This window comes from Arctopsyche grandis, chromosome 13 (genome assembly GCF_051622035.1).
Source record: "Arctopsyche grandis isolate Sample6627 chromosome 13, ASM5162203v2, whole genome shotgun sequence".
Taxonomy (NCBI): Eukaryota; Metazoa; Arthropoda; class Insecta; order Trichoptera; family Hydropsychidae; genus Arctopsyche; species Arctopsyche grandis.
The window spans coordinates 21,045,252-21,069,246 of NC_135367.1; the positions used below are offsets into that span (position 1 = coordinate 21,045,252).

The window sequence follows — 23,995 nt, forward strand, 5'->3', positions numbered from 1 at the left end:
CTCAAATTAAATTGAGTGCAAATTAATCTAATGATCGAAAAGTCAGTTACTAATTTGTTGTATTGCCAAGTCACTGTAAAATTTCATATGGTATAAGAAAAATCTTGTTTTACATCTTTGGAATATTTTTTACAACACCTTCACCTTCACATTTTCCTTATCAAACAGCAGAGCAAAAAGCAACAGCAAAAAATATTGGATTAACAACACATATTTATGCAAGACAAAACAGCTCATATAGTAGTTTTTTACCGGTAGCATTAATTTACACGATTCCTACGAACGCCACTGGAGGCTAAATCTATTTAGTATGCAACAAACGAGTCGGTCTTTATAGTATGTAGTTAGTTCACACAATACTTGAGCGCGATCGGTCGCGTCTTAAGCTTGTTCGCTTTCGATTTCAGTCACTTTTAAAAGCCATTGTGATATAATAAAACAACAAGAACACAAAGAAGCTCGTCTATTTTCAAGGTGATAATTTATTATTTTATGTCAATAAACCGTATCAAAAATATGAAGCCGGCAACGCTAAAACAAAATAGATTTTGATAGATCAATCATTCATTGCAAGACTTTATCACGCTAGATTATATCACACTATCGCGCTTTTATACATTGAAAATTACAATTGTGAATCTAAAAGTTTATTTATTGTTTTGATAATATATGAATGTACGTAAGGAAAGGTCAACATTTTTTTAATTTAAGTTTAGTGAAAAGAAAATGTATAGGTATTAAAAAATATAGACATTCAATGATAAGTGTAATTAGATATTTTGCCATTTAAAACGTATCCCTGAGCAACAATTACAAATTTAACCTTGTATTTTTTGTGTATTTATGTATACATATTGCATACAATCATTAAGTACTAATGACGTGTTCGATCAAAAAATAATGACGCAATTTTTGACGGGTGCTCTTTTTTTTTTAAATCATTTGCTAAATTTAAAAATAGTTTTAAATTTCTACACTTTTTTTTATCGCAAGATGAATTTGAAGCTTTCACAATAACAATGCCTTTGCCACTTCAACGCTTAAAAAGTAGAATAGACTAGTTAGTGGATAGCATATTATGCTTTGAACAGAGTAGTCACGGGTTCAAATCCCACTGACTTCTGCTGGTCAGACTTTGTGACTCCAGGTCGATCGTTTCCTACCAGAGTTTACCAATTTATCCGGTTTTCATTGAAACGGTTCCAACAAATTGGCAGCCTTACCCATGGATATTAATTGATATGTGTTTAGGTCATTTTTATAATACTAATAATATTAGTATCAAATGTATGTACAATGTTTCTGGCCAGGAAGGTGCATTGGGCTTACCTGTTAGGCCTTCCTGATATAAATAAAAAAATATGAAGAAATTTAACTTACATACATACGATTCAATTATATAATTAAATATTATGTGGACTTAAGGCGAAAGCAATATGAAAGTAATATCATGTTTACATAATGATTTTATAAGAATATAAATGCAAAATTTTACCAATATAATAGATACATATATTATTTTATTTTATTTTTTATTTAATTTACACCAAGAACCCAATGCGCCTTCCTGGCCAAAGACAATTATATAAACATATATGAACACCATCCATATATACACAAATACTTACACGTATACACAAATACACATACATACATACATAAATATAAAAAAATACACATATATACATATACATACATACACACCTACACACACATTATGCAAAATAATAAAATTACAAAATGAAAACAACATGTGTAAATATGTATGTAGCTATGTAGAAGTCATTTAAAATATGCTGCCTGACAGAACTGTATGATGCAGTAAAAACATCAAGGCTCCCAGAAAGCAGGTTAAATAATCGAATGGCTCTTGAAAGGGGGGAGTCATCAAGCACATTAGTTCTGGCCCGAATAGGCAGGAATAGAGTTCTGGAGCTAGATTCTCTCAGTTTCTCAGGTACCCTAAGTTTAAGATTACACAGAACTTCAGGAATATGCCATTCACCCCTTAGAATTTTTAGAAAAAGCTTACCAAGATGATTGTTTATCATCATGTTTAATATGCAAAATTTTAGCAATATTAATACATATTCATATATTTTTCTTTAGAAGAATTTAGGCTTTTTAGTTCGTGCTTTTTTTAACTTCAAAGAAAACATGGATGTATTTTAAGCAATGATTATATTCAAACTGACCTTAACTCAAAAAAGCAAAAACCGCAAAATTCTATCGTAACACTTCACTGATCAGAGACCGTAAATCGATTGTATCGAGTACCGTTTTCTGAATTTAACTCAATGGTGAACAAATTTTATATAACACCTGTCAACCTTTGGAGTCAAAGTTATGTTGCAGGTGTTATTAAAAAATTATATGGGTCTTATAATAATCGAAAAACAATGAAAAGGAAACCATTTTATTGATAATAAAAATAAATCGTGCAAATGGCATGGCGCCAAAACGCGGTTGGTTATATAAAAAATTTTTACTTTATCTATGTACGTAGTAACAATAGATGAAGTTTTGTGATCATCCGAAAATTCGAACTTGAGATTTTGACTGATTCGAACTCAGAATCGATCACTGATCACGTTTTCATGATCTATAAAAAATGTGTATGTGTGTGTATCTGTGTATTTTAGAGTTTTTTTGAACACCCTTGGTCATATCAAACTGAAACTTAGTATCGGTTACTGAAATTCTTATTGACACGACGTAAATTTCTTTCAAATTTTTAAGTCGACTGAAAATGAGACCTCCCCTTATATGTGTCCTCTTTTTTAAGTTTTTGAATTCAATTGTCTCCCAAACCGCTAACTGAATCTCAATTTTTTAAATGTAATAGAAATAATAATCTTTATAACCTTATATATTTTTTAAATATTTTTATCTGAACCGGAAGTAGTACTTTTACTCTAGAGAATCGAGGTTTTTTATGTTTTTCTCAGAAACCTTTTGGTTAATTGAACTGAAATTTCGTATCTAAAAGTTTAAACGTAATACCAAGTTATATATTAAGTTTGGTTAGCATCCCTCAACCGGAAGTGGCAGTTTACTATATTGATTTCAATGATTTTGACGATGAAATAAATGAATCAAGAAATAAATGAATCAAGTCAAGATCGGCGTTGGATGGATGCTTTTTGCACAAAAAATGGTTCACTGTTGTCAATTTCTTAGAAAAACCCCAATTTTTTACTCTCTTGCTTTGAACACTAATGGTGTGTTCTAATGTTATTTGAAAAGCATCCATCGACCGTCGAAGACTACTCATAACTAGTCTTCGGCGTTGGTTGTGTGCTCGTACAAATCATACAAAACAAGAGATCAAAAAAGCATGGTTGACAATAGTGAACAAATTTTATGCCAAAAACATCGTCCTAACGACGATCTTTGATCATAGTGTTCTAGCATTTGATATATGTATGTAGCTTGTACATAAAGAATGTGTTTATATTTCAATTAAAATGTAAACCAGAATCTGTCTGAATCTATCTGTCTGTTGAAAAAAGTTTTAAGAATGCAAAAGACATTTAGGGTGAAAACACACATTGATGAATGGCAGATCGTGTGCTTGGCTCCCCACTGTAGGTGGTCTCCTACATTTCTTCAAATATGGGATACACCGTTATCGATCACTGTCAAGCAAGGATAAATACAAGGATAGAATTTCACCGAAAACAGTCCAAGGGGTCATTTTGGGGCGGGACGTGCTGGGCTTTCCATGAATATGTGCAAGGCACGGCCCATTTTTTTCACATGTTTAAAAGTACCTAAAAAAACCACGTGCCACGTGCATCTCTGTGTGTTTACGCCCTTACTAAATATTCGAATATCTAATAGCTTTAAATTATTTAAGGTTTACAAAGGTTAAGATATTATTAAAATTTTAAAAGAATTCTACATAATCTGGTACATCAAATCGAATCAAATGTGCTGTAGATTGAAAATAAAAAATAAGGCACGTTTAAAAGTATCTAAAAAAACCAGGTGTCACGTGCATTGCTGTGTGTTTTCGCCCTTACCAAATATGCGAATATCGAATTACTATTCAAATTTATATTATTCAAGTTTTACAAAGTTTAAGATATTATTAAAATTTTAAAAGAATCCTACATAATCTAATACATCAAATCGAATCAAATGTACTGTAGATTGAAAATAAAAAATTACACACGCATTCGGCAGCTAACTTGCCCAATTGATGAATAAAGCAACTGGCTTACACTTTTCACGAATTCGACAATTTTTTGCCGATTTCACGCAATAGGCAATTTCACGGATTCGGTGTAATATGAACAGTAAAACGGTTCTATCCGTTCTACATTTAAACGTAGCCAACGAATCAACTTTTGGATGTACGACACGATAAACAATCTAAAATATCATACTCTTCTGGAGTAATAAGTAATTTTCGAAATCAGCGAATTCTCCGGTTGCAATTTGGCTTTAAATGTACCAATTCCTTTCAATGGCCAAATCCGTGTTGAAACGAACATCCGATGCTTTTATTGCGCACAATAACATTTTGAAATAATTAAAGTATAGACACGTGCACATATATATATTGTCGGTCTCTTTGACGGGACGGAATGTGAAATTACCGAAAACGCAAATATCGGAAGGCAAAGATCGAAAATCGAAAGATAAAAAAGGGTGCATGGTAAAAGGGAAACATACTCACGTACATACTCACTTAATTTTCGCGAGCAGGGTACAACAGGAACAAGAGGAACAGGCTTTTCCTCCCGTATTCTGCGCGCGCACATTAATACGGGAGGAAAATCCTGTTCCTCTTGTTCCTGTTGTATCCTGCCCGCGCAAATTAAGTGATTATGTACCGTTTACCATGCACCCTTTTTTTTTGATCTTTCGACTTAAGATCTTTCGATTTTCGATCTTTGCCTTCCGATATTTGCGTTTTCGGTAATTTCACATTACGGCCCGTGAGGTAGACCCATATATTGTATACAGAGAAATGTAATATTAATAGAAGTGGCTTTAGGTGTTTGTTGTCAAGTGACATTCTGTCCACGGACAGATCTAAATAATTTTAGCATCAGTCGTATTTGACGCTTGGTGCTCGACGTATTTCCGATAAAAACTTCTCTGTTTGTTTATATTACTCGCAAGATGGGCAAGCATCGGTAAAAATTACACAATACATTCAAAAACACACAATAAACAACATGGGATACATTTTTGTAAGTAAATTGATCCTATTGTATTCCATGCGATGTAGCGTATTTATGTATAGAGACGTACCGCGTAAAATTGACAACAATTATTTATTCGTAAGGGCCCCTCTATTCTTATTACATCTCTCTGATTGTATATTACATGTACAGCGTAGGCTCGATCAATCGAAAGCGAACGTAATATTATTAAATTGAAAATTGCGAGTTGATTTTCTATGTCACGGCCAACGACGCACTTGAATAATACATACATACATACGTCTATATATACCAAATTTAAACACGTATATAATTGCGTTATACGTAATTAACTCTCGCTTCTTGTGAACTTAATCGCCATTTACGTTGCATAAGGTAAGTAGAGTAACAAAAAGAATTATCAACGAAATAGTGACCGATGGGTAATTTTCATCACCATTGTGATGTTGAAAATAAACAAAAAATATAAATTCCAGTTAATAATCGAACTTGATGGAGTTCAAGGTCTCGCAATGAGTATGACCAATTTAACAGCCATATACATACATATAAAAAATAGTCACAACAATCTAAAACATACCTATAAGATGACAAGCCTTGGCTGTATATCTACTATGGAAATATCGACATTGATACCTTGATCAGGTTAGGGAAGGTTGAAAACAATTATACGACTGGCATGGAACATGGAGCTACTTAATAGTTTAACTTTGACATTCTCATCTCGGTCATTTGATGATTTAAATAGCAAAAAAAAGATGGAAATGAATTACGCATGCAATGAGAGAATTGCACAAATCAATAGCTCGTTATAATACAGTCACTGACCTAAATTTCATTACAATCTTAAATTCTAAGTATGAACCTTTCAATTTCACCGTTAACGATTTCCACGTTTTGTATGGAAAAGGTTTAACTTAATAATTCAGACGCTAATCATAGGAAATGCTGTTTCGAACAAAAGAAACATATGTAAGAAAATAATAAGTTAAAAAAAAATTGTGTTATTATAGTGCCGACTCTACCTATTAGGTATCTTTACTTATTTTGTTCATGTTGTGAGAATGTTTCATTTGTCTAAAACAATTCTTTGCTCACTGCAAATTCTGTTACTCGTTGGTACATTTGATCACGGTCTCTGTTCCGAGAACTACACGTATTCACAAGCACAAAATAATGTTGCAATATTAAAAAAAAAATTGCATTGAATTCAATGGGGCATATTTTTTATTGCTTTGTTATTACCTGACAAAAAAAAAACTGCGCTCAATATAAGCGATTTGATTATAATATAATTTGACTTATGACATACAATCAGTCAAATTATACTATTAGACTGATTTTTTTACAACCATTTTAAGTAAGACACCACAGTATTGAAATTAAAATCTCTCATAAAAGAACTTGAGGCTGGCTATTGTTTCATTAAAAATAAACATAACAATAGAAGTATTATTTAAATACACAATTTCATGAATATCTGCATAAAAAACGTGTATTAAATGGAATAATAAGAATATTCTATTCACATAAACAACTTGCTTCACAACTGTATGGTGCAACATCCCACGGTTTGTGTAAGTGAACTTCAAATGTTCGTATGAATGTTGCATCTTCATATACGTATGTATATGTATGTAAGCGAATAATTTTTAACAAATGTTGTACAATTAATCGAATATCTATAAGATTGCATTATTATTTGGCTCAGCTTTGTTTAATAACAGTGATAAAAATTATCTCATTGTGGTGATAAGTAAGTAATGCAATCTAATTACGTTTAATAATAATCATGTCGGCAGTACTCGTCGAGCATTCGCCGCAAAAAGCAGTGTGAATTGAAAAATAACTGCATATTATATATTGTGATTTGAATATAACATGGTACTTCCAATTGATTTATATTAACAGTACTTTCAATTAAGTTTTATCGTGAGTTCGTCGAGTAAAAATAAAGTTATATTGCTATATCCATGCGGTTCGGTGATTATTGGTCACAAAGGGCTCGCCCAAGTCACTAAAATCTCTATAACGGAACATCTGGCAGCCGAAAAGTCCATCATACTAACGATAACTATCATACTAACGAGAACTCGAGTGCCAAATATTCCGTATTCGCGATTTTCATGGCAAAAATTGTCTTTTGGGCAATCGTAATGTGACTAATAATCCAATTACCATCAAATGCCGTTAATAGTATGTCAAAGTGTAAATTAACACATATAATAATTACAATTTTATGATTTATGATAATCCGAATCCTAATTTCATTCAACTCTTCTATCTCTTCTTTATTTCTGGACTTGTTTATAACTATAACAAATTCTACTGGATCATTATCTTATGACAGGCATGCAATATTTATCATACATTGTTTTTCGGTGCCCGTCACTGCAACGAAAGTGAATTAATTGAAAGTCGAAAAACTAAGATTTTTCGCGATTTTTATGATAATATGTGAAATAGTCCGTTTACCGTGCATACCATAGATATATAATACATTAGATCCGCCCTCACGATTTATACTGGTCTCCCTTTTGGCGCATGCAAAATACATGGCGCATGCACAGTTTCTCTCAGTAGGTAGGTAGGTACCGCTGCGTCGTAGGGAAAAAACCTTTTTTTTTCCCAACTTCCCCGCTAGTTAAACCCGCCGCACCCCTCAGTTAGTGAAGACAAGATCTCCGATCAAAATTACACGTCAGGGCCCATCTAGTGTATTATACATCAATGGTGCATACACATTATTTTATTTTTTATTTTTATTTATATTATACCAGGAATGTCTGACAGGTAAACCCCAATGCGCCTTCCTGGTCAATTACATACACATGTAAATCGAAACAATACCTGACATCTATGTTCAGATATTACAAACATCGTATAAATACGTCCAATAACATTTTTAATGTAACAATACGAATTTTTACATTCAATAAACAACCACAGAGACATATATGGTGAGAAATCAGGCGAAATCTGAGATATAATAATAACTCAAGGTTTGCAACGGAAAATTGGGAAGGAAAAGCCAATTTTACAGGAACCGTTTCAATGAACATCAGAAAAATTGGCAAATTCTGATAAGAAACGGTCGACCTCGACAAACCAAGGTCTGGCCAACAACGACTCTAGTGGGAATCGAACCCGTGACATAATGCACGAAAGAATTCAACACTCACCACTAGACCACGCTGCTAGTATAGTACAAGAGTATATGTAGTACCGTTTACAATGCATACATTCTTTTCGACTTTGGATGCAGTGACCCAGACCCATGTACAGTGTACTCTAGGTTATCAGGGCCAATGTTGACGAGTACGGCACGGACAATTGAAAAAAACGATTAATTCGAACTATCAAATTTTGATATAGAACTAATCTCCGCATTACTGATGCATTGAAAATCCAAATCATTTGAATCGCTATCAAACCAGTCCACAGTGTTATCAACAGTTTCAATTTTCAATTTATACTATAATATGTAGATTTATTAATATACATATGCATATTTCATATACATTTTTATATTTGCCTCGATCTCTTAATAAAAATATAATCTTTCTTCGTGTTAGAATCGAACCAGTGTTATTGGTTTTACTTTTGACCAAGATTTTGCTATTCCATGTACATATGTATAGCATCCAATATACACATTTTTTCCAGAAATTGATCAAGTCATCATCATCTTCAGTAAGAGTTTTGAGAAGACCAGCACGGTAAAGCCGTTTCATCGATGATATGATATCTTTCTCCATATGTTGAATTAGACTTGTCGTTTGTTTTTAATATACATATTATAGCTTCATTTGGATGAGAAGAAGCATTATCTGTTAACAATACTGCTTTCTATGGCAACCCTTTTTGTCTAAACTCTCTTATTTCAGGAAGCCATTTAGTCTTGATTCAATCTTCAAAGATCTCTTAATCCATTAATGCTTCTTTGTGGTTATAATAATCAACGGGAACATTTTTTTATTTCAGTCCCATTAAACGATCTAGGTTTTTTGCTTTTCCAATTACTAAAAGCTTAATTTTATGAGTTCCTGATGCGTTTCCACAAAACGCATGTGTCCAAGAGTAGACTTTTATTTTAAGGAATCAAGGGTTTTCGTTGAAATTTAAAAAAAAAAGAATTTCTTTCAAGTACAGATAATCCGCACCCGGATAATCGAGAGTACATTGTATTAGTATTGTAAACTTTATATATTATTATTATTGTTTAGGATACAACAATGCCAGAAGAATACTCCGCCGAGCTTGACATCGGAGAACCACCACCGGAAGTATTGAAATATGCTCGGGAACACTTAGGAGAAGATCCGGATACTCGAACAAAATGTTTACAAGAACTTCAAGATATGATATATGGTAAATTTATAACAAGTTAAAAATTCTACAAAAATATTTTAAATTAATAAAAAAACAATAATTTCAGAAAAAGGTGAATGTACACCGCATAGAATGGATGACTCTTTCCTATTGAGATTTTTAAGAGCGAGGTTCTTCAACATAGAAAGATCTCATCGCTTAGTATGTCAATTTTATTTGCATATTATTGTATATATCTCTAAAAAGAATGTATTATCATATGAAATATTTCCAGCTAGTAAATTATTATTTATTTAAAGAAGACAATCCTCAATACCATTTAGATGTCGAACCATTAAAATTAAGACATATTGGAGATGACGATGTACTATCAGTGCCACCATATAGAGAACAAACTGGTAGAAGACTGATGATATACAGAATTGGTATATTGAAATAATATATTGATATAAGAACACACTATTTTTATGCATGTATGTACATAGTATACATAACTATATTACATTTCAGGTAATTGGGATCCTAATGCATATTCTATTGATGAAATATTCAAAGCTACCTTAACAGTCTTGGAATTGGGTATCCTCGAACCCAGGTGCCAAATTTTAGGAGGCGTAGCTATCTTTGATTTGGAAAATCTTACTTTGCAGCATACCTGGCAAGTGACTCCGTCGATTGCATCCCGCATGGTGCAAGTCATGGTGGTATGTACATGGATAATGGCAAAAGTAAAATTGCGTGAGAATCTGAAAACTAAACTGTATTTCGAAATTTCAGACAAGTTTCCCAATGAAAATTAATGGAATCCACATAATAAATCAACCGTGGCTTTTTGAAACAATGTACGCTGTTTTTAAGCCGCTGCTGAGCAAAAGAATGTCAGAAAAAATATATTTCCACGGAACTGATATGGAATCCCTGCAAAAGCACATCCATCCGACATGTTTGCCTAAAAAGTATGGAGGAGTAAAACCAGAATTTCCATATACAATCTGGTTGGACTCACTAAAACATAACAAAATCATTGTGAAAGAACTGTTATCTTTGGGATACAAACTCGACCCGAAAGATATGCCTAATGATGATGAAAAATAACTATATTTGTTGTATAACAAATTAATACAAAAAAATGTGATTATCTATGAATGTACTTAGAAGATACATACATAAATTTTATACTCGTAACACTATTTAAAAAAAAAATGTTTTCTATAAACAACTTTTTTTGTTCATAGAAATATTTAAATGTCTCCACAATATTGCCAAGTGATACATTTATATTGTGATAATAAGAAATAAATTTCTTTAAATATAATATTTATGTTCATATTATAATTAAACAACTATGATTTAATTTGTTTATTTCTCTTGTTTTCAAATTTAATAGCAATCGATAAACCAATATTTCTATCGTAAGATTATACATGATATGTATGATATTACAATGTAAATATTGTCAAATATATTATATTGATCTTTTTATAAAAATAAAATAATAGTTTTTTTTTTTTAAATAGTAGAAGTTTTGAAATTGAGAAATAAATAAAAAATCAGTTTATCAAAATAGTTAAAATATGTATACAAAACTAGCCTTATATTGTAAAACACATTTCGATATAACCGCCATCTGTATAAACGTCAACTTTGACAGTTGAGTATAGATTTGGTCGTAATCGGACAAAAGATGGCGTACATACAAAAATTTTGATTTTATAAAATGTACATATGTTAAAATATTTATTCGAGAATAAACGTGTGTTTTCAATCAATGTGTTTATTTATCAGTTGATTATAATCAACCTTACATTCTTTTTATTTTATTCAATATTGGGTCAGGGTTTCAACATCTTCCGTGTCATTATAATTTACACATAATTATTCAACGTCCCTTTCTGGACAAAAACCTTCACAATTTATTCTAATCCATTTCCGTATATTTTGTGCTATGTTCGTATTGCATATCACACATTTATTTACTTGTTTAATATTCATTTAGCTTGCCCCTTATTTTGTCAATTTTTATCCATTCAAATATAATGTTTCCGCGGGTTTCCCATGTTTATTTTTTTCGTCTTTAAATCACCTTTTTAAAGGTCTGTTCATACCTATCCAGCACGACCCGTATCCTGCAAGTGCGGATAGTATTCTTTGGTACATTATATGGACGTATTCATACTCCATTCGCGCATGCGCATTTACGCATTCATGCGCGTCCATATAGAATGTACCAAAGAATACTGTCCGTATTTTCAGGATACTTACAGGATTCGGGTCGTGCTGGATAGGTATGAACAGACCTTAATCCGTCTGATCCATGAGTATTTATTACAATAATTATATTGAAATCCATCGAATAGTATAAGAAAAATAAATAAAAAGTATGTATGTATAGATTGTTTGCGCTATCTATACTTGCGGCAGCAAACCTTTATACGTTCGCGTACCGAAGTTTACAAATATTTATTTACTGAGCGTCAGGTGTGCCAAGAAATTTTAATGAAGAAAAAAAAGAAGCCTTCAAAATTTTCAGAAAATAACCACTAACAAGTATACGAAGAGGGGAAAATTGATTATATCACTAGTTTTTTTAAACAGCTAAAGTTTCTCAAATAATGTTTTAAGTTTTCATTATTTTTTCATCGTTTTATTCTTCATTTTCCGATGGAAGTCTATATACATACGTACATACATAACTGACAAATTGTAAATCATTCGGGAGCCGGTAATTCTTTTGTACGTGTCACCTTTGGCGCGCGTGCTCTAGGTTCGCTATCCCTGATTTGTGTAAATCCATTAATGCAAACATTGCCCTATAAAATTATCCGCTCTATTTCTATTGATAGTAACCGAACGGAATCAAAATCCTTTCCACAATAGGAAAATCACACAATCGCCACCATCCAATGGATGTATAATTTCATGCATTGAAATTTATAGTCTACAGAATGTCAATACAACGAATCTATGTACGTATTTAATACCCTGCACTGTCGATTATTTTGAAATAAACTGGATATGTCGTTTTATTCCGGTTACCGATCGTGTTTTTAAAAGCGTAGAGAAGATTACAACGATTAATATGAAAACTGATTGAGCCATAGGGCTCAGAAAATACCAAATATAGATTTGGTATTTTCTGACGGATTTCACCTATTATCATCTAACGATGTGAACAATCAGTACTTTTATAGCTTGTCGGGACTATTTCTGTTAAATCTATTTCAAATTTGTTATTTGATACATTTAAATTTTAATTTAAATTCACCACTATTAAGACCAAATTTTATATTATGTATATGTATATTTATATAGAAAGAAAATTGAGAATTGACTTATGTATATACCGGGTTAGCACAATACGAGTAAACTCAGACCATGTCGCTCTCTTTTACATATGTACATATATCTTATGAAATTACTTTTTAACGAAGACACAATGAATGCTTTTAATTTGCATATATTCCAAAAAACCGCCCGAAATAAAAAGCCAATTTTCAGTTTTTTTACAAATAAAAAGCCAGTTGGCCGACTTTCACCGGTTTTAGAGTTTTAAGTTTAAAATTTTTATATCGAAAAAAATAAATAAATATGTAATATGCATAATATATATCTATATTATGCAAAAAAAAGTTTTTCATAAATTAAATTAAGTTATAAACATTATGAACTTTCATAAGATCATTACTTTATATTATTATTACAAATATTACAAATAATACAATTTGTATTATATTTACATATATCACAGTCGTAAAATGGCAGATCCTCAATACGCACATATAATTAAATGATTTAAATAAGCTACTATCAAGAATATATTATTTAAAAAATAATATGTAACCTCGCAGAAAAACTATAATTGTGGAATCGTGAACTTAATATTAAGAACTGCTGAGATTCAAAGATATATTATAGATAAAGAGATTTCAAAGTTGTTTTTACGCATCTGTTTTAGCTTAAAAAATCCAAAAGCAACCGTTGCAAATTTCGGAAACAAATTCATTTGAAACGGCAAATTCCATTTGATCACGAACATTTTAAATCCATAATAAAAGTAGGTATGTGGCCTCAATATTAAAAGGGCAATTCCTTCGAAGAAAAATCAATTATATTTCGGAAATTCCTATGCATTTTGCCATAAATCATACTACTTTTTTTGATGTTTTCAAGTACAAGGATTTGCGATAGTGTGGGATTTGCGATAGATAAGGATGCTTTCTATACCTGAAGTTGGGTAGGTCATTGAAACTACATACTTTAAATAATATTGTATTGGTTTATGACCTGGTCCATTACTAAATCTCAAAGAAACTGCTCAAGAAAGAAAGTAATGTAGCTTTTTTTTTGTTCAAAGAAATATACGCCTATTACCTAAGAGCGTTTATACCCATTTATTTCGATCTTTCATAGAAATTTAAAATTCATAATTGTTAATTTTGAGGAAAAAACATTAATTAAAGAAACCCTTAAAAAGCCGGTTGATCGAGCTAAAAAGCCGGTTTTCAGTTTTTTGAAAAATGGTCAAAAAGCCGGCTTTTCGTTTTCGGTTTAAACCGGCTTGGAAGCCCTAGTATGTATGTATTATTATCAAAAATATTTAATTCTATCTATAAATGATAATCAATATTGATAATATTATTTTTCGCAAAAATTTTCATTTCAGTTAATTCTTCTCCGAGTATTCACTATATTCTAATCTTTTTTACGTAATTATAATATAACGTGTATATGAATCTATCTAATATACAAGAACTAACTGATATATGTATGTAAAAAATAATATGTTGTATTTTTGTTAACGAAAATCGAGACACGATGAAAATTTTCTTTTTTTCCTTTTTGAAAAGGGTTTTACACCGGAATAGTTTTCTCTTAAAAAAATGCATAAGTATGTATCATTTTTACTATTATTTATGATTATCATAACAATGTTAATATAAAACTACATATTTTTTTACATATGATTAATTAGGCCAATATCAATTCCAAAATGGCCCCCTCCTTGACAATTTTCTGGATCCGCTATTGACCTAAACTAATCTAATCTAACCACTAGTCCACGCTGCTGGTTATATGTATGTGTCTCACTAGTAGGTAACCATAAAATATTTCGATTTTTTCTGAAACAAAAAAGTTCAACTTAAAAATTTACTATGTAAACTAACCATTACACATGTCGTTTCATAATTTGATATATTATAGTAACTTGCACACATTTTATACTATCGCAATTAATTTAAATATTCAATAATTCTGACTGATGGCCTAATTACTGCACTTTCAGATAACACTCACGTGACAGTCACGTTTTGTATGGGACAAATCACTTTGATTGGGTTTGAAACCACAACTGGGCTCCCGTAATCCAAACACGTGAACATTGTATGTGACTCGAGCAGTCGTCGAATATATGTATACATAATAGTTGTATAATTACCATATTATATAATACAGCATTCAAAACCATGTAATTCATCCAAGTACAAATCTTTAGTACAAAAAAGCAGACACTTCCAAGCTCAAACTATCTATCTATGATACGTAAAACCACATCAAACAATGTTTATACAAAAATTTTCCATTGGAGAAGTTTGATCTCGTGTTAAAAATAAAGTGATCGATCACCCAGATCGTGATATCGGGTACCTAACTGACCTGCTCTAATATGTGAACGTGACGGTTTGATACTTTGCAATTGGCACGTATTTACGTGATGTTTATTTTATTCGATAATCTGAAAATAACTGAGAGATAACAGTATCGAGTGGGTAGACATTGAACACATTCGAAAAAATGCTAATGGTTACAACAATACGTTAATATAAAATTACTCGTATTTGTACTGATGAAACTATTTTCGTCTCAGCACATGGAAGATTTTAATATCTTCCGTATATTTTTATCACTAAGAAATTCCAGGAATAAAAATATTGATTAGTTTATATGGTCACCAAATAAAGGGAACAATATATAGCAGCTTCCATTATCATATTTCAATCTGCTATCTCTAAAGTGTTAGGTAATCTATCGTTTTGAATTATTTTTAAATATATCTAAGATATAAATTAATTATTAAATTTCATAAACAGTGCATACTTTAAGAAACTTTTCTTAGAGTAAGCAAAACTTTTCACCATAGTTTAGCAACAATTAAGAATACTTAAAATTGCCATAAGAATAATATTACTGACTTCATAGTAGCAACCATTCTTGAAGATTCGTTAATATTATTATCAATAAATATTATTTCCATCAACCACCTCGTTCTTTAAATTTCCATTTAATGATTCATTTCATAATACAATATGGACGTATTATTCATTTTTTTCTTTTATAACTTTCTTATATCTTTATATGTATACACTTTCATATAAATTAACATACATTTTCTGTACGGTGTCACGACGAAACGTCCACGGACAAAACGTTTGACGACATAAAGTCTGCGACAAAATAACTACTCGACGAAATGTTACGCAGATTTACATATACGTTTTTGTCGTTAAAAACATCGTTTTTGAACATATGAATATTTTGTAATGTAAAAATTATGTTGCATTATCATTTTGTCCATGAGGATTATGTCGCGTTAACATTTTGTCCATAACCATTTAGTCACGTAATCATTTTGTCTTGGACGCTGTGTCGTTAGCCGTTTTGTCCGTACACATTTCGTCGAGGAACCCTCATAAGCATATAGCCAGCAGCATAGCTCGGTCGTTAAGCTTCTGCTTAGCGTCGAGAGGCGTCGGGTTCGATCCCATGAGCTGACCTCGATTGAAAAGAATTTTCCGAGTATATCTGTAGAGTTGCTGGTCAGACCTGGATATTTGTGGCTCCAGGTCGATCGTTTCCTATCAGTTTGCCAATTTTCTTTGATTTCATTGTTGAAACGGTTCCCGATTAAAAATTGGCTAAAATCCATCCTACCTACTATGTCACCACTATTTGATTATGATTAATGTGTACAATTTATGTACAATTCATAGATGTCACGTTAATTTCGAGTTTTCAGTGTATTGTAATTCAGCGACTTGTGTAATAAAAATGTTACACTGTTAGTAATTATTGACCAGGAATGCGCATTGTGGTTTACCTGTTAGGCCTTCCTGGTATATATGTAAAAAAATGAACATTTATTAGCTGGCAGCTAAATAATGCATTTCTTAGAGAAAAAGTATTTAGTTTACAGTAATTTAAAAGTCTCAATGAACAGGTATAGCAGGTACTAATATACCATAAGTATTCATTGCAGTACTTTCAAAAGATGCAAGAACAATATCAAATTCTTGACTAGTGTTCGTTCTTTATCACTTGAAAAAAAACGTTCACGGTCAAAAAATAAATTACATACATATGTACGAATATGTATTATATAACATACTAGCTGAACTCGGCCAAAAAAAGGTATGCAATTTCCGTTCCTGTTCCCGTTTCAAATTATACTTGGAGCTCTACTAGCCCGTATTGTCAAAAACCAACTGGTAAAGTGTTTACCAACGAACACATTTCCTTGACTACACAATGGCGCTTCAAACTTTCGCATCGGTAAAATCGTAATTACGAATATTATTATTAAGAGGTTTTTTTTTCATATTAAGCTTTCCGGACATGCATACAACAAATCCTGAAGGTTCCATCGTAATCGGTTTAGTGGTTTAGGAGCCTATACGAGACAGACAGACAAATAGACATTCAATTTTATATACCTACTAGCTCTACTAACCTCTCTTCAACGCTGTATCGTCAAAAACCAACTGGTTAAGTGGTTACCAACGAACACATTTCATTGACTACACAATGGCGCTTCAAACTTTCGCATCGGTAAAATCGTAATTACGAATATTATTATTAAGAGGTTTTTTCCCGTTTTTTTTTCATATTAAGCTTCCCGGACATGCATACAACAAATCCTGAAAGTTCCATCGTAATAGGTTCAGTGGTTTAGGAGCCTATACGAGACAGACAGACAAATAGACATTCAATTATATATACTGCGAATGCGTTGTAATCAATTTCAGATTTTCAGGTTTTTTTTTGTAAACATTTATTTATTTATTTATTTAATAGTTTTGGACCATTGTGGCATTACAGGAAGAACCTAATGCGCCACAATGGCCTACATTTGAAAAATATATGCATAAAAACATGATATAAAAACAAGTAAACTGTAAATAAATAGCCAGCAGTTTGGCTTAGTGATAGCGTATATATTTAGCATCACTGAGGTCATAGGTTCGTGTCCTCGCCACTGCTGGTTAGGTTTGGGGGTTTTGTGACTCCAAATCGATCGTTTCTCTATCAGAGTTTGCCAATTTTATCTGATCATTGCTGAAACGGTTCCTGAAAATTGGTATTAAAAAAATCTAATCCTGTTGTCACAAAAATCTGCCTGTGTATAATTTGTATTAATTATACACAGTAATCTGAAATCCATAGATGTCACTATGATTATTATTTCTGATTTGTTTATGTATTTCATTATTGTTATATTCTATATATTCTGATTGTATATGTATGTATTACTGTATTTCTGATTTCTGATTGTTTATATATTTCATTAACGTACACCCGTCGCATTGGAGCAAATCTGTAATGGCGAGTGTGTATTGATTTGTGACAATAAAATAAATAAAGGAAAAAAGCAAAAGCAGAAAACATGGTAAAATAAAATAATAAAAAAAAGTAATAAAGAGAGAAAAAAAAAATAACAAAAGTGTAAAAATTAAAAATAAAATCCATAAATCCCATTCTTTGTTTACACTGAGCAAAATTAAAATAGTATATAAAAATGTACAAAGGAGAAAGAAAAAGTAAAATAAAATAAAACAAAATATGAATAAAAAATAAAATCACAGCGAGGCCCCGATGGAAGAGAGTAGATTAAGATTCCACTCATTCATCACATTCAAATTAAAAAAGTAATGATGAGCGCAGGTTACCAGATAAATATGTTAAAATAATATCCGATAATCTACGCTCCCCAAGGTGGAAAATATCACATTCAGGGACAGCAGCAACGATTTCATTGAGAAGTCGAATAGCTCTTGGAATAGGAGCCATTCGAAAAAGAACTGCGAGCAGCAGGTACAACCATCAAATGATGATGTCTACCACGCACATAATTATTAGGGACATAAAGTCCCAACTGTTCCAGCAACAACGGGCATGACGTATTACCACGCAATAGCTGGAGAACGAAACGAATTAACGAGAAGTTTCTCCGAAGTTCAAGGGAATTATACCCAAGCATGCCCAAAAGGAAAGGAGTAGGATAGAGATATGGGTAGTACCCATACTCTTTCTTATAAAGAAAACGAAGAAATGCTTTTTGCATTTCTATAAACATAACCCACTAACACTATTATACATATGTACCTATACACACATTACAATGAAAGCGATGAGAACGTTAACAAAACACTTTTGAGTAATTTTAATAGAAAGAATAAGCTAATGTGAACCATCAAAACAGTTTATATAACATCAATCACAATCAACCGAAACACGATATTCCACGACCACTGAAAAATCAATTAGATTCCGAATGTGCGTACGACAAAAATAAAAATATATGTAAATAAATAAGTAACACAGCGTCATATTAAGTTTTGACGTCGGCGTTGCGCGTCATTTCAATTCAATCCAACCGCCGAATTTTCCACGTGATTTTCCAGTGTTTCGGCTGCAAATTAGGGTCGTAGATATCTGGTGATTATCGCCACACATTTCAACAGTGTTGGACACGTGACGTCAAACAATATGGGATTATTTATGTATGTATGTATGTATGTATGTCGAGTCTCACGTTACCCGTTTTTGACCATACTCACTGCGTAGTTAGAATAACCTTTACCAAGTTCAAACACAATGGCGTGTTTAAATGGTCCTAGATACGAAATTAAGTAGGTCCTCGATTCGAAATTAAGTAGAAAATCGACATTCAAGTCTTTGAGTGAAATAATTAATATTTTTTAACATGCTAATTTCAAATTCTTTTTCATTAGAATTAGAGCAATCTACTCATTGGCTTCGGTTCACATATTAAGCCACTACATCAGATCATCAGATGAAGTGGCGTAACTACTATGAAACGGGGGAGGGGGGGTAGTTGGATTATCAGTCACATTGCGATCGCCCAAAAGACAATTTTTGCCATAAAAATCGCGAATACGGAATATTTGGCACTCAAGTTCTCGTTAGTATGGTGGACTTTTCAGCTGCCAGATGTTCCGTTATAAAGATTTTAGTGACTGTTGGGCGAGCGCTTTGTGACCAATAACACTGTTCGACACGAAAAATGGTTCAGAGACGAGATATGACTTTTCTTATAGATCTATGCCCAGTAAATACGAATCTGGTAATAACAAATGTTGATTGGTTCGAGGTTCCGAGATATATGTGTTTTTTTAAATCGCGCGATTTTTCTATATCTTTGTGTTGTTCGGTCGATTTCTCAAAATATGTCAATTTTCTGTTCAAAATGAATATTGGAATCTATAGTCGGGTATTTTATCTTTCATTTGTAGTACTTTTCAGCTTTCATATCTCTCTAAGTCAGCGGTTTCCAAACTTTATGCTACTACGCCTCCCTAAAAGAAATTTTTTTTCCGCGCCTCCCTACTTTTAATTTTTTAATAGATATAATAATATAGACACGTTTTAAATAATTAACCTTTATTTAAAAATAAAATACTGAACTCTACAATAGACAGAATAATAAAAAGGTTTTGCTATAACATAAATTTATACGAACACGTACATATATTTATTTTTATATTAAATTACTAATTAAACTACATCTAACACATCAAAATTGAATGCGAAGGATGTTGTTGTTTATTGGCACAAAGTTTATCAAATCTTGGGGGCAATATGGAGAGTGCCACTCGTAACTCCTTTTCGACTATTAACCTGGCTCGATATTTGGTTTTCATTGCAGCTAGTGCCGAAAAGCCCGTTTCGCATAAATAAGACGTTACGAACGGTAGCAGCACTTGCATTTCTTTGCAATACAAAGATTCATACTCTCCACTAGGATTCATCCAAAATTTAATTATGGTTTCATTTTGAAACTTTTGTTTTAGTGAGCTATCGCATGATAATTCCATCAATTTTTATTTTTCGATGGTTGTCAGCTCGAATTCGTCTTCTTCATTGTAGTTAAATGGATTCTGTATCCACAAAAACTTTGTGAAATCAAGGTCTTTGAAATAATTGGAAAAATGCAGCACTAAAACATCCAAGTGGTCGGTAAAAATATTTTTACTTGCTTCAATATTGGCTGTGGCCCAGAAATCTTTGGAAAGTGAAAACCTATCCAACCCATTCTTTTGTAAATTTGATTTCCATAACTTTAATTTTTTAATGAAAGCTTTTACTTTGTCTTTTTGAACAAGTGGGTGTATTTGTGATCCCTGCATTGATTTATTTAAACCGCTCAATTTTCCAAAAATTTCAACCAAATAGGCAAGTTTAACAATAAAATTATCGTTCGTCCACAAATGTGCCTCTTCATGTTGGTTTTCTTCGAGAAAGGTTGCTATTTCTTCCTTGAGTTCAAACATCCTTTAGAATCATTTTTGCACGAGATTGCCAGCGAACTTCACAATAATACAAAAGTGAGGTATAATTAGCTTCCATATCAGCACACAGCTTTGCAAACAGCCTTGCTCTCAAAGGACTATTCTTAATGTAGTTTATAATTTTTATAACCTTTGTAAAAATGCTGTTAGGTTCCTCGCTCATATTTTTTGACAATAGAGCTGCTCTGAGAATCATAGTGTGTCCAGATAGCATGTGGTGCTTTCTTTTTGATCAATGCTTTAAGACCTGCTTTGTGTCCGGACATTGAGTGAGCTCCGTCGGTACACAGTCCAATTATTATTTTATGTCGTTCACAACGCAATTATTTCACTTTATGTCGTTTTATTCAAAAAAACTGTCTATTATATTAAAAATTTCAATGGATGTGGTCTTCCCAAGAATGTGTTCGCAAAATAATATATTTTCTAATATATTATTATCCGCGACATATCGAACATATGCAATTAAATGGGCATCTTTAGCTACAACAGAGCAATTAGGCGCAATTTTTTAAATCTTCTTCACCGGATAATTTTTTATAGGAATTAAATGTATATATAAAAATGAAAGAAAAATAAAAATAAACATTCATGCATTGAATTTTCACTATTAAGCTACGATATGAAGTTTTATTTATTTGTAGATATTATGGTATGAAAATTATTTTTTTATTAAAAAGTTTTGGCGCCTCCCCTGGCAATAGTCCGCGCCTCCTCTGGGAGGCGCACCTCCCAGTTTGGAAACCGCTGCTCTAAGTAGTTGTTCAGTTCATCATATAAACAAAGTTATTTCATCATATAAGCAAACTGTGATAGGAAACCATCGACCTGGAGTCACAAATTCAAAGTCTGGCCAGCAGCAACCGGTAGGATTTGAACCCGTGACTACTTTGTTCGAAAGCATTATATGGAATGGGATGATTCTGATACTTTATTCTGATATCTGATTTTTACTAGTTGCCAAATCGTTACATTTTCTATCTTCTTTAGATTTCAATGGAGTAAATAACCTTTCCAAAAACTTATATTTATCACAAAATAAACATTTATACATGGTGTTGAAATAGACGCGGTCTATAATAACAGTTACAGCATTGAAAACTATTTTAAAATTTTATTACAATTGTACAAACATAGATATTATTAAAGTATAGTGTAATATCTGATGAAATAATTTCGATACAAATTGCAAAAGAGACCAAAATAAACAAAATTATACAAGGTCATGCAAATTTTCATCAACATAAGGCATATTTTCTTCGATCATTTAAATATATACATGCATAATGAACTAAAAATAGTATTTTCAGGTATGTCTTATAAGCGCCATAATGAGTTTTAGGTCACGTACTATAAATGGACCGCGTTGTACGAAAATGTATGTACATAAAATTTTAGAATTTAAAAAGCAAGAGCGAGTTTTTATCCAGTTACCAAATTATTGACATTAATGAAAAATTGAGGGCAGCCTTGTAACCCCGTTGTAATTCAAAGAAAAATAAAAAATCCCTCTCCCTCGCGGGACGTAAAACGCTTTCAGGGCAATTCTGCGAAAAAAAATAACATCGTAATTATACGCTAAATTTTTCAGTAATTATACGCAAAAGTGAATAAATCCCAAACAATGCCGGTCTAGTCTAGGCTTAAATGAGTTTGCAAATTAATTGAAAAAATAATTATACGATAAAACTAACACGCGACTTTCAACTTTCTGCGAACGCGTAAACAGAACATGTACATATGTATGTAAATACAACGTGTATAATATAATACAAATACCTGGAATGAAACCAACATTCAATACGTCCTAATACAATTTAATTATTTTTACTCACTTGTATCTACAACAAAGGCATATTAAAATGATCACAGTTTACATTTACCGATAAAATTTTTGCTAGAAAGAAAAAAAAATAATTTCCACTTCCGTTTGACCGATTTTATATAGAGCCTGTTTGCGATAACGTTAGTTTGAACTACATAAATGTATTATACATACATATAAATGGATGAAATAAGAGCTTTGAGTATTCACATAAAGTTGGACTAGTAAAGGGACTCACTTTAAACTGCCTAATTGGCATTAAACAGCAGTATATTAATGCTAAAAGATGTATAGCATAAAAACAACAACGATGAACATGCATTTTTCAAATATTGATTTTTTTTAAACAAAAAATCTAAAGCATAAGCCAATTTTAGATCTGAAAATCCCCTCTGGAGAAAGTCTGAAATGGCAATCTGTAATAAAATATTTAGGAGTAACGTTCGATAAAAGAATGAGATGGGCACCGCAAATTGAGGCAGCGAAATGCAAGGAGTATATCCTCAATATACCCAATTATTTAATCGCCATAGTTCTTTATCAACTCAAAATAGAATAAAATTATATCGCGCGCTCATATTACCATTATTAACCTATGCTTCACCTGCATGGAATAACGCCTCGAATACTTACCAAGCTCCAAATAATACAAAATAAATCCCTAAAAATAATTTATATCACAACCATATATACTAACTTGAAAAAACTGCATGCCATAGATAATGTTCCGTTTGTTACAGACATTACTAACGAACTAACCAGTAGATTCTATGATAGAATCACTAATAACCAGACTAACACACTTGTGAAGAGTCTCGGTGATTACAACAAAATGTCTATACCCTTCAGGTATAAACACAGATTACCTAAACACAATCTGCTTTAGATCGTTGACTTTAGATTAATTAATTAATATTATGTATTAGATGTACTATGAGCATTTAAAAGAATTGTAAATAGGTTTTTGAGCTCTTTTTTCCCTGTAATGCTGTATGTACATTAACATTAGAATAATATAATACTATGATTACTAACAAAATTAAATTTAAATTGTAAAATAGAAAATGATCAGTATA

At 31.8% G+C, this 23,995-nt stretch overlaps 2 protein-coding genes and 1 long non-coding RNA gene across 5 annotated transcripts in view; 2 read left to right on the forward strand and 1 right to left on the reverse strand.

The window, feature by feature from the left end:
• Positions 1 to 2,317, reverse strand: part of LOC143920952 (clavesin-1) — a 53,481-nt gene extending 51,164 nt beyond the window's left edge. The window contains exon 1 of the mRNA XM_077443999.1: positions 2,196 to 2,317. The gene's annotated coding sequence lies outside the window, so the exon portion shown is untranslated. The remainder of the gene's footprint in view (positions 1 to 2,195) is intronic.
• Positions 1 to 23,995, forward strand: part of LOC143920959 (uncharacterized) — a 561,395-nt gene that overhangs the window by 430,064 nt on the left and 107,336 nt on the right. The gene's annotated exons all lie outside the window — the stretch shown is intronic.
• LOC143920954 (alpha-tocopherol transfer protein-like) lies at positions 311 to 11,276 on the forward strand. 3 transcript variants are annotated; one of them, XM_077444004.1, is made up of 6 exons: positions 311 to 474; positions 9,404 to 9,548; positions 9,616 to 9,710; positions 9,784 to 9,934; positions 10,020 to 10,213; positions 10,287 to 11,276. In XM_077444004.1, exons 2-6 carry the CDS (start codon positions 9,413 to 9,415, stop codon positions 10,602 to 10,604), a joined length of 894 nt encoding a protein of 297 aa, XP_077300130.1. In that variant the 5' UTR covers positions 311 to 474; positions 9,404 to 9,412; the 3' UTR covers positions 10,605 to 11,276. The 3 variants fall into 3 exon arrangements, with proteins under 3 accessions (XP_077300130.1, XP_077300131.1, XP_077300129.1); XM_077444005.1 differs by lacking the exon at positions 311 to 474 and adding an exon at positions 5,450 to 5,552 and having other exon boundaries at positions 10,287 to 11,266; XM_077444003.1 differs by lacking the exon at positions 311 to 474 and adding an exon at positions 6,975 to 7,061 and having other exon boundaries at positions 10,287 to 11,266.